Source organism: Daldinia caldariorum (assembly GCF_022478825.1).
Source record: "Daldinia caldariorum strain CBS 122874 unplaced genomic scaffold F4812scaffold_12, whole genome shotgun sequence".
In the NCBI taxonomy this organism is placed as follows: domain Eukaryota; kingdom Fungi; phylum Ascomycota; class Sordariomycetes; order Xylariales; family Hypoxylaceae; genus Daldinia; species Daldinia caldariorum.
This window is the reverse complement of record NW_025953048.1, coordinates 1,219,996-1,231,579: the sequence shown is the minus strand read 5'-3', so window position 1 is coordinate 1,231,579 and position 11,584 is coordinate 1,219,996. Positions and strand designations below refer to the sequence as shown.

Genomic DNA, 11,584 nt, shown 5'->3' with positions numbered 1-11,584 from the left:
TATAATATATAATAAATATTAATATATTTAATATTATTAATAATAAGTTAATATTATAATAAATAGTAAAAAATTTAAAAAGGTTAAATAATAAAATAAATTAATAATTTATTATAAACTTTATATATATTTATAAATAAAAGAAAATATGTTAATATTATATATGTTATTATAATAAGGTTTTTTAAATTATTATAATAGTAACTTTTTTAATTTTATTAATTTATATTATTAAATTTTTAATAATATTAATTAATATTAATAAATACGTATATATAATATAAAATAATAAATAAATAAATTAAATAATAATAAAGGTAAAATTAATATATTAATAATATTTAAAAAAAGAAAAATTTATTTAAGGTTAATTAATATATAATATCTTTTTATATAATAATAATGGGTATATTATTCCTCTTTCTAATATCGGTAATAAAGCACTTTATCACTAATAAAGTGCTTACGCATTAATGTCATATAACCACCATTAAAAATATTATATAATTTTATAACGTATTTAATATTAAAAAATTAATTTTATTAAAAAATAAAAAATAAAAAATTTAAATTAATTTTTTTTATTATAATATATTATAAATTAATTAAATAATATATTATTAAAATACGTGTATTATTTTAAATATATATATAAACTACTAACCCGTGTGAACTGCTAACCCGTAGTGTACGTTAAATTAACAATTTATAAAAACTAACGGAAGTTAGTACAATATATAATACATTATAGTACAAGGAAAACGTTTATCCCATGAGACGCTTCCACCTGGACAAGTGCAATACAGCGCCCGCCGCCCAACGCCTCCAAACCCTCCAATGGCTAGCTACTTGTCGGTAAAAGCTGGGAATTACCAAGGAAGACCCATCCCATGCTGCCCGACCTGCATTAAAAAAAACGGCCTTATGCGTTATTCCTAACCGAATTGATCCTACGGCTACACATTATGCGCCTCGTCCTCGATCAAGGGTTTAAGGATCAGGGATGTCGAAATAGCGGTCTCGAAACTCTTCGCTTGACTTATCCAGTTAATATCGTCGATTTTCAAACTGTAACCCGTCGCGTGGCGATCTGATTTATATATATATCTATATCTACCTACCTATATATAATAATATAAAGCTGACCTCAGCTTTTAGAACGTTGCACACTATTGGTGGCGATTGCGTGTCAAATTTGCAGCCTTAGGTTGTGGACGAGTAGCACAGAAGCAGAAGCAGAAGCAGAAGACTTACCATTAGAAAGGAGGTAGTAAATAGATCATGTGCCTGGGTATCTGTTATGGTATATGCCATGGATCAATGCATGCCTCAAAGTTTAGCTGCATTAATTCGTTCGGGGAGGCGTCAACCCCCCAATCAAAAATATTCCTATGCAACACTACAGACGGCACTACAGACGGCACTACAGGCTTGGTGATTGCATCTCCCACAAGTGGCGTCTCTGGATCATGATTATCCGGCAATTCCTATGGCATCACCGGGGATACCAATTGGACAACCTCACGATTGCGCGCAGGTATCTGTACGAACCGCTCCGACGATGAAGATGGCGAAATATCTACTGATCAAGTAGAACGAGTCACATAGACACCTCAACTCATGATATGCCATGACAAAAGTCTATTCCGCGGATTCCTCTTTTCAATTGATGAATTCACTTCATCTATAACGAATTCTAGCTATTTCTGTGGGTTCCGGTATTGCGTCCATATTCTTAAGACGGCTTTAATGGACCCATACGGGTATGGCTTGCTGCATGACCAAATTCTTTCTACGTTCGGTACCCGGATTTGCCAGCTCGTATTATTTTTAATAATGCGTCGTTATGGTCACATAATGGTCGGTTCCCCTGTCGAAACAAGTCTTAACAATCCTTGAGCATACCAGCTCAGATTCCTGAACGCCAAGACCCGTTGATGGTATCATAAAACAAAAGAAAGCAATCCCACTAGTCCTCATATTGTTTGACTCTTATCGTCGGTAGTCATATGTGGTTTTGCCTTCAGGGGAATCAGGAAATGCCATCTCTTTATCGTCAAGGCGGATCTGTCCCATCTTACATCTCCGAAGATCATGAGTCCTATTAAAAAAAAAAATTAGATTGCCAAGCCAAAAAAAAAATCAGTGTCGAATGAAATATACCTGTGTCGCATCGCATTCAAAAGCATAGCCGCGAGGACCATGATGAAGGCAGCAAAGGGAAGTGCAAACATCATCGTGTCCGCGGCCTTACGTACGCAGCGGAAACGCAAAACCTTATCTTGGGAGACATAGGGAAGATAAGTCCATGACTCGCGCTCTGCCTTAGTTTCAAGCTCCACAATGGTTTCCTGAGGCTCGGCTTCCATCATATTTCCGCGAGTCTCCTCCCTTATGATGCTTGACTCGGGGAAAGGTGATTGCTTCTTCGGGTGGGTGAATGATGTTAGAAAAGCGAGTACGTGAGGAGTTTCCCAGGATTTGGCCCCGGTGAGGTTTTCTGGCAATTGAACGCGCTGGCCATCTTCAGCCACGACGATCTTGCTGTGCTTCTCAATTGAAATTCGTGAAGGTGAAAGAGAAGATATGAAGAGAGCTGCTCTCGATAGAAAATCTACCTGGTGTGCTGTCTGTCGTGCGTGCGTTGATGCGATACCAGATTGGTTCGGGGTCTTTTCAAGCGTATTTATCGGTGCTGCGAAAGCCAAGGCTACGAAGGCGTAGGCAAATAAAGCTGGCGTCGATCCTTTCATGGTGGGTTGCTGGTTTTCCTTATCTAAAAATGCCCAAGTTTTTGTTCTAACCTATGTAGTTTTAAGTGTCAATAAAGAGTGAATTGGTTAGATAGGAATTGTACAAGAATAAATATTTTCGAGGGAAACCCAAAATAAAAGAACCAAAACATGAATGAAACAAGAATAAAAAATATTATACCTTCTTCGTTCAAATAACTTCTGCGATAGCGTTGTTGGTGTGGTAGTAGTGATGAAATCGTCGGGATGCTTGTAAGGGTGTAGCTGATACGTCGGCGGGTAGGTGGATAGCTGAAGCTACAGGTGTAGTAGGTTTGGGTTTTTTTTTTCTTGGCACTCGGGTTACTGAAGGCAGAGGGCTCCAAATATGTAAGGAACGCCAAGCTAGAGTGAAGAAATTTGTAGCACGTCGTTTTATCTAGTAGTGGGGTGACTTAAAGTGAGGATGGAAAGGAGATACGAATTAAACATGCGTTTTCGATTCCAGGTTTAAACCGTTGACAGGTTACACATGTAGTCACACGGCAGCGACTTTGATAGAAAATTCAATTGAAAAGAGAAATGGAGGCTTGGCCTTTCTTTTTGTAAGTGACACCACACGCCGGATTGACTTGAGGGATCCATGCCTATTAGAGGTGTAGGAGTTGGGGTTCAGCAACCGACACGATGATGATCAATTTATTAATATGCGGTTAAAGCTACCCGTCCATAGTTTCCACGCTTCCACACTTTTCCTCCTTCGTGTAAGTATTGGTATTGTGCTGTACCTGTCCCGCATATTTATGTGGTTGGAGACACTCTCAAACTACTATTAGCGTTCCATGTCTTCGATACAGGGTTCGACACAGGGTTCTACGAAACTGGACAAATTCGCTAGCATGTCGCACCAAAATCATCTTCGGTGTTAGCTTTGCATAACTTGTAATTCAGGTAGATCTTTTACGTGCGAGTCCTTTTTTGTTTCTTTAGATCAACGCTAGGATCATTCTATGTAATAAGACAATTATCAGCTATGACGGCATTAGGAATACTGCGCCTCACGTAAACACCGTAGTTACCAATATATATGTTCACCGTATTTACAATAGGATTCGGAAGATCAGGAAGATCAATTCAACGCATTGTATTCGACCTACCTAACATCTAGCTACCCTGCTACGGGAGACACAGCCAGTCACATACTACCTAAGTAGCAGGCACCTACCTAAGGTAAATAGCCTACTTCCTCAGGAAGAGACACACCCGTGCGCGCCTTAGGTATGTGCTCTGAGTCTCAAGTGCTTTACTACATAATGGTATGAAGGCTAAGTAAAACCACCGTTATAAGTCTCCCGCTCTGGATGGCAGCGCGTTTAACCTTTTTCAGCGGTACCTGACAGGGTGGATTTAGCGTATTTTGGCCTGGCACCATACCTAGTAAAGCGCTATTCGTCACCAGACCAATCACCTTTGAGCGGCGACCGAATCTGGTAAAAGCCAGGCGGGGTGTGTTCCATTTTTAGCCACGTCTAGGCCCTTGGCATTATTGTAGAAGAGCTCGGCATATTGTGTTATGGTATTGGAATTGACTGACTAACTACCTACCTAGGTACCTACCTTCTGTAGGTAGTTAAATCAATAAAGCTTCGATGATATTACTACGGCATTTTGATAATACGCTTCTATAAGTTCTTAGTCTGTTTGTAGGACGGCAGGTATGGCAGCAAATATACCGTAGGTAATACATAGTATATTATGTGCTGTTTGATGGTACAGAAGCGCCTAGTTCAGGGCGTGGGCATCTGTGTATCCTTTACCTGATGAAATCAGTAAATAAACTCAAATTGCCGCAGCCTCATAGCGAAAAGAGAAGTAGGATGATCGCTGTACAAACATCAGAAACCGGATTGGTAGTGTAGGTAGGCCTAATATCCTTGTCTGACTGTAATCCCCGAATGAATGCAGTATGTCAAGTGATCTGATGAAGACTGAGTTGGGCGTAGTATGCTTTGCGGAAACATCCGCTGTTTCCTAGTATGGGGTATGTTTGGTGCCATTCGATTATAGTGTATCTACTACCTATATAGTATCAGGTTTGAGGCCTAGATGTCTCGTATCGTGTAATTAGAGTTTATAGTACGGATCCGTATCTTACCAGCTTAAGTGTGATAGCCACGTCGGTTCCCTCTTCCTTTAAGACAGCCGAGAGCTAAGCCCTAGATTGGAAGGTGTAACGCGAACTATAGGGGGTAGCTTACCTACATAGTAGGTCTAGCCAGCTGCTAAAAATCCACAGGACCCAGCCCTATGATAGATTTTCTATCGTGGAGATGGGTCATTCTCGGTTTTAAATTTAATACTAGCTATCTTGAACTGATATCATAGTATGTTCTTGATGAATTCGGAGAGAACAGAGAATATCTTTTTTTTTTGTTTCAATTTTCTTTTTCCTTGTTACTTAAATCTCTACTGGTACAAAGTTTATAAGCAACTACCTATCTCCTACCTAAGGTAATCTAATAAAATAACAGACGATAGGTACATAACAGACACGTATCCCGTATCCCGATTACCTCTAATGCGGATAAATATGTGGTCCCGTTATGTGACTGGCAGGCTTAGCTAGATTCTGGTCTGTGCACATACCTACCCTAAGATTCCTATCTTAGTTTTATCTGGGCAGCTGGGGTCTCAATTGTTCGGTTAGCACCTTAGCACCTCACTCGTGCATGTGTGATTATACATCATCCTTTATAACCATGTCTATTATCACGGGCCAATAGAATAGGCTACTCTATAGCCTTGTCATTCGGCAATATCTCATCAACTAACCCCGGACAGAACAAAAGATGGCACATCCTCCAAATCAAGAGTTGTCTGCGACAACAGAGGAACCAAGGCACGATCGCGATGGACCTCAACCTGGGTTAACACGCGCCGCCACCTTACCTGCCGAATTTCTTTCGCAACGGACCGCTCGATCTCACTTGGCCCCTGAAGATGCTTTCAACGCAGCACGGCTCTCGCGAAGACAATCAGGCTTCGAGCCTAACGCAGTTAACCAAAGCCGCCCTGAATCGCGATCGCGGAAGATGAGCTCCAAACTCGGGAGTAGGAGTAGAAGCAGGCGACGGAAACGCACTTGGAAGAAATTACTATGGGTCAAGCAGTCTTGTATGGAATTGTCCTTCGGTTGACTACCTCGCACCACATCGCATCGCACCGCTGTTAACAGCTTTCTTCCAGACCCGGATAATTACACGGACCAGGCCACGTTCCTCGAAAACCTGCAACGGAACCCGCGTCTTCAGCCCTACGAATTCTGGCCCCTCGTCGCCGACTCGACCGTTATCCTCCAGCAAGTATGTTCTGTCATCATATTCGTCGTCTGCTTTGTCGGAATATTCCAAGAGCGTGTGTCACCTGTCGCCGTCGTGGGCTGGGGTAGCTTCGCGACATTTGTAGGTTGGCTGCTATGGGATTTCTGGGTGGGACAGGAAGACGAGGACGAGGTACTACTGCGGCGCCGAAGCAATCGCAACCGCTCGATACGGGAACCTAGTAGGAGAGGGCGATCAGTTGCTGCGGGTACGTCTGCTATGAGCTCGGTAACGAATTTAGCGGTAACGGAGCGATACCCCCAGGGGAACCCAATTGCAATACGGCAATCCCATTCCACTTCTGCCATTTCCCTGCAGTCCAGCGCATCTCAAGCGAGTAACGTAGGTAGGAGGTCCTCCGAGTCCATCGATATGCCGAGCCATCGTCCTTCGTCTCCCCTCCGTAACGGAAGGGCCAATCTTCGCCTCAGCACCGTGAAGTCTGCCATCCTCATTTATTTTACCCTTCTGGGCTTATCACCCATTTTGAAGTCCCTTACGCGGTCTACGTCATCTGACAGTATATGGGCCATGTCTTTCTGGCTATTGGCGATAAACATATTCTTCCATGATTACTCTTCAGGGCCTGTGAAATTTCCAGCCTCCCTTTCAACTAACGCGGCGTTGATGGCATCCACGGTGCTAGCCTCCCGCTTGCCATCCACCGGGCAGGTCTTTAGCCTTACGTTATTCAGCATTGAGGTGTTTGGCTTATTCCCTGTTTTTAGACGCTACGCTAGACACCGGAGCTGGAATTATCATGTCGCGCTATCCATATTGCTTGTGATTGGAGCGGGAGGTGGAGTCGGCCTAATAGTAGGCGAAGAAAAGGATGCGATATGGCCGTGGAGAAGCGGTCTCCTAGGTGTCTTAGTAGCAGCTATTATCGCTGTCGTTGCTATGGGCGGATGTAGTTGGTGGCTTATTGGGCTTCAGAAGTATAAAAATGCCATTAATGGACCTTGGGACCAAGCAAGACCGATTATTATTAGTCGGCGGCTGTGGGAAGACGAATAGAATGAAATGAATGATTTTATAATGAAACTACCAAGCACCTTTGGGGGGAGCATATTCTTGAGCAACATGTTAGAAATATATAAGTCTAAGCCCATGGGTTAGGTGAGGTATGCTGCAATGTACCTAGGTAGGTATTGTAATTATCATAATGCCGTACCTACATATTGGGTCCTATGCACGTGGCAAGGCGTTGTTATTAAGGTTAGAACATTAGGATCGTAGTAGGCTCCGGGTACCTAGGACGAAGATGAGTTGTCCCACCAGTATGTCTTATGTAGGTACCTACCTGGTACCTAGGTAGGTAGGTATATATAAAAGCTCATTTTATTCAAATAGTGTTCGTTGATGATATATTCATTCTAAATAGACTTATAGGATTAGGTACCTCTTATAGCAGAATAAAAGGGGTTTATGAAGTCGATAGCGACTTCTCGGCCCGCTCATTCATGAAAGGTAGATAGTGATCCCGCCCCCATCATAGTTTTAGCCGTTACTTTCGTAATAATCAGTTTCCTCTTAGGTAATATTCCGATCTCCTTTACTTCCCGCTATTGCTTGATGTCTTCCACGTCCGTTCCCAGCCCTTCAGCTGGTCGGCCATCTGCCTCTCGCAAGACATGCCCACAGCGACTCGTTCATGGGACTGCCTGTAAAGAACGAACCGTACGAGAGTCGATGGTTCGGGTTGAGCTGGCCTGTCGCCAGTTGGTTTCCCGGCTCTCAGGGTGTTAGAAGAACTACCGAGTGTGGTGGTGGTGGTAGTGGTATTGATGCTGCTGCTTGCAGATGGCCTATGAGAAATTGGTCTGCGCTGAAAGGCTTGTGTAGCGCTTACCTGTTATTGCCCATGGTTGTCGATCACTCGGAGTTCAAAGCCAATATCAGTGATATTTTAGGTACCTAGTTATGGTAAATATATCTTTAAACTTAGTTAGAAAATTTAAGATTTATAGGTAATAATTCAATTAGTATCTCTCTTGTCGAGATCCGTAGATATGGTCTGCTGGTGGGATTCCTCAGCAGAAAGGTTGGGAAGACCTTTGCCTTTTATAATTGATATTCATGAGGTACATCGTATAGGAGGCGGCAAGTTATGACCTAGCTGAAAAGCAAACATTCACAATAGTCTTTTACATGGGAAGTCATAATTAATGAGATTGTGTGAATGATTAGATGCTTACATACCCAGTCATCCCCTGTGCGTCCCTTTCCGTCGTTTCCTCCAGGAACCTTGCCTTACTGCCTAATACAAAGTCCTTTCCCTACTAGTAGCCTGTATGTAGGGAACTGACGCATCCGTGAAGACGTAGTTCCCAAGAGCCTCAAGTCCTTGGTACTTGGTGTAAGCTGATTTTCGGCCTGGGGTTGAGGTTCAGGCTTTAGTGTAACTGGTCTGCCTGAAACACCCCTGAAAAAAACAATGGAAGTGAAGCTGGCATGCATCATACCTTCAGATGGGAAGGTGAATTGCCAACCACATCGCATTTCGGTAGCATTCATAGGACATATCACTTATCACGGAGAACTATACTGATATGGAATATTTCTTGTAACTGAAGCATCCGATATGCCTAACGGCAAGATTCAGGTCATACCCCCCCATGGTATGTTTCCAACATTGATCATTGAAGATATGACGAATGAACAACTATAATATCTCAACTCTTTTATGCTTCAACCGGCCTCTCTGTGTAGTTTTCGAGTAACTATTGAGTCAATTCTTTTGTTATTCAGGCGTGTGTGTCTACTGGTTGTTTACATTATGGAAGGAATATACCTTTTACGTAGACCGTGAATCACCATCTGACTGGTCAATGAAATAGGACGAATTCTTGTGGGTAAACTACCTCTTATTTATGATATGAATCAAGTAATCATATACCTAGGGCATTATTCACAAGTACCTTTTATAGGTCCCTAGCTTGTTAACATCGTCTATGCCAGCCAGATAAGCAACGCGAATTAAGTACAGAGAGCAAACAAGTTGCATCATCAAATCCATGTCTGGCCCGATTCATCATATAAAACTCTTTTACTCCTATGATTTTCCGAACTGGGACTATCAGCGCCTTTACGCCTTTTCTTGGAACCCTCTTCGGAACTGTGATGCTTACGGATATGGACGCCTCGATTGTCTCGTCGACTATAAGCTTTCTCGCAGAAGCCGCATTTGTAGGTCGTGCTACCGTGAGTAGATGAAATGTGTTTACTGAGGTATGCTTTGGCATTTTCTTTTTTACCCTTGGGCCTATAATTGCAATGCGGACACTGCTGGATTTCATTTGACAACATTGATGTTGCTGAACTTGGTGACTGTTCCCTATTTGAAGATGGTATTGTTGAGTCTGGCGATGAAAGAAGGTCCACCAGTATAGTTGGTTGGAGAGGATCTATTCTTTTGGTAGCAGTAAACGAATGTACACATGCGTCAAGGTTCGAATGTGATGGCATATCCGTGGAAGACATAGGCGACGGTATATTTCCGACCGCCGATAAATTCAAAACGTTCATATGACGTGTCGTATTCTCCCAAATCGGAACATGTAAAGGGGAATTCAAGTGGTTCATCTGAATAGTTAAGGAATGGCCTCGCGATTCGCGGAATCCTCTTTGACCTTGGGACATTGGAGGTATGGATATATGACTTGATGGAATGTCGTAGAGTTGCGCCGATGATGAGGGCTGCCAGGTGCTATATGCAAGGTCTAGATGATTGCTGTTGGGGATTGCTTCTTGGCTAGTAACCCCTCCAAGAAAATCCATGTACTGATCATCTTCTGATGGACAGTGATGCCCGGGCTGACTACTAAAAGCTGACTTCGGCGACTCTGTAGGGACTGTCGATGATGTGTCTATAGTAGCTGTCCTAGCTATGTTAACAGACGGTAGCTCTATTGGTAGGTCGAGCGAAGGAGAACAGTTTGAGACGACGTGAGGGAAGTTGTAGACCTCGCCGTAATTAGCATCTCCACGGTCCGAAGCCGGAGACTTTTCTTGCAATTCAAGTAGTATGGATGTATCCATGAGTTCCTCTACCCTGGCCCCTCTTACAGTGTCATTCATCTCCTGCGGCATCTGGATTGCAGCGGGGTCATAAATGGGACTGATGGAGCAGGGACGGTCGTGTATTCCAGGGAACGGAGAAGGATAATGCTTATACTCTACTGTCTGGCCGCATTCCTTACAATGACCAAAGGGCGTCATTGCACTTGAACGAGGGCTGACAATATCCTTCACCGTATCAACTGTAGCCCTGATTGTATTTTGGAGCCTCTGTCTCATCTTCGGCCGATCCCACGAGCACTTCTTGCTAGAGGTCGTTTGGAATTTCTCAGCGTCGTTACACTTGAGTCATAATAGTTAGCGTTTTGCTCTATCCCATCTATAGTTGTATTTCAGAATGATCGACCACTTGGTCAACTTGAATGAGTGCCTAAGGTACCACCTACCTAGGGTAGCTTAGGGACTGTACATGTACCAAAGAAAAAGGGGGGCAGGGGCAATGTGAACCCACAATGTAACATACTGTTGGGCATCGAAAAATCCCTTGGGAGAAATATTTACAACCCTTGAGGTGTCGTAACATATCTCTCGCGTCAGAAAAGTTGCGTTGGGGGCAATTTTCCATCAAACAGCGGCAATCTCTGAACGACGTAGGGTCGTTTTCGAGGAGATGGAACTCGACCGCCCTGCTATAGAAGCGACCCTTATAGCATTTGTCTATTACACCCTTTTGAAGACTACGTATATAAGTTAGTTTCACATCTCCGCGGGATTTGATGATACCAACAAGCAAGGTTTGTTTATGTTCCTAGGACTTAGAGGTTCCTCGAAGAGGGTAGGTGATCGCTCATCCTTGTATTCTTCCTGGTGCTTGTATATCACTCGCGCCGGTATGGTATCAACAAAGCTACTACCCATTAGTTCGGATATGTTACTGGTGTCGTTTGAGTGTGGCTGATAGAAAGAGTCCATGTTGGCAAGCAGTACCATAGATCGTTATTTTCGTCCGCGTCGAAAGGAACAACACGCTCTACTTCATCAAAAAGGGACCTCCACAAAGCAATAAAATCCTTTCGCCATGTCTTTAAGTACCTAGCTATACTAGCATGCGGCTCAACTTCGATCGAGTATCCACCCCTCCTTTCCCTTCGATGGATATAGGCGAACGTGAGAGGGACGTGGTAGTTAGGATGTCGACACGAATGTACCCGAACCAGCGGGGTTTAGAGCATCAACGAACCTGTATGCGGTTTCCCTTCTCCATTTCCCTTATGCGTACCGATTGCCCTGTTAGTAAGGATCGAAGGCTCTGAAGGGGGCTTCAGGGAAGCGTTGCTGCACCATTGCTTGCGCCATGTCTTCCTAGTCTCGTTGTTACACTCGGCCTGGATGTTGAGTAGGATGATAATTCTGCATTTATCGCAGGAGCGATTGTGATGAAGGGTCGAAGTG

General features: G+C 43.2%; 3 protein-coding genes across 3 annotated transcripts; 1 reads left to right on the top strand and 2 right to left on the bottom strand.

Moving 5' to 3' along the window:
• Positions 1-1,945: 1,945 nt before the first annotated feature.
• On the bottom strand, positions 1,946-3,488 carry F4812DRAFT_87712 (uncharacterized protein). Its single transcript, XM_047939511.1, has 3 exons — positions 2,935-3,488; positions 2,164-2,804; positions 1,946-2,101 (listed from the first exon to the last, which is right to left on the bottom strand). Exons 2-3 carry the CDS (start codon positions 2,751-2,753, stop codon positions 1,993-1,995), a joined length of 699 nt encoding a protein of 232 aa, XP_047788927.1. The 5' UTR covers positions 2,754-2,804; positions 2,935-3,488; the 3' UTR covers positions 1,946-1,992.
• Positions 3,489-5,414: 1,926 nt separating this feature from the next.
• F4812DRAFT_434935 (GPI2-domain-containing protein) lies at positions 5,415-7,437 on the top strand. Its single transcript, XM_047934734.1, has 2 exons — positions 5,415-5,906; positions 5,979-7,437. The coding sequence occupies exons 1-2, from the start codon at positions 5,582-5,584 to the stop codon at positions 7,127-7,129; spliced, it is 1,476 nt and encodes a 491-aa protein (XP_047788926.1). The 5' UTR covers positions 5,415-5,581; the 3' UTR covers positions 7,130-7,437.
• A 1,684-nt stretch (positions 7,438-9,121) lies between these two features.
• Positions 9,122-11,104, bottom strand: F4812DRAFT_460880 (uncharacterized protein; the record flags this gene model as incomplete). Its single annotated transcript, XM_047937773.1, has 3 exons — positions 9,122-10,474; positions 10,656-10,869; positions 10,920-11,104. 3 exons carry the CDS (start codon positions 11,102-11,104, stop codon positions 9,122-9,124), a joined length of 1,752 nt encoding a protein of 583 aa, XP_047788925.1.
• Positions 11,105-11,584: the final 480 nt, after the last annotated feature.

Coding starts and splice junctions, on each gene's coding strand:
- F4812DRAFT_87712 (XM_047939511.1), bottom strand. CDS start 2,753: ATGAAAGGATCGACGCCAGCTTTATTTGCCTACGCCTTCGTAGCCTTG. Junction 2,102..2,163: donor TTGAATGCGATGCGACACAG/GTATATTTCATT, acceptor TTTTTTTAATAG/GACTCATGATCTTCGGAGAT.
- F4812DRAFT_434935 (XM_047934734.1), top strand. CDS start 5,582: ATGGCACATCCTCCAAATCAAGAGTTGTCTGCGACAACAGAGGAACCA. Junction 5,907..5,978: donor ACTATGGGTCAAGCAGTCTT/GTATGGAATTGT, acceptor GCTTTCTTCCAG/ACCCGGATAATTACACGGAC.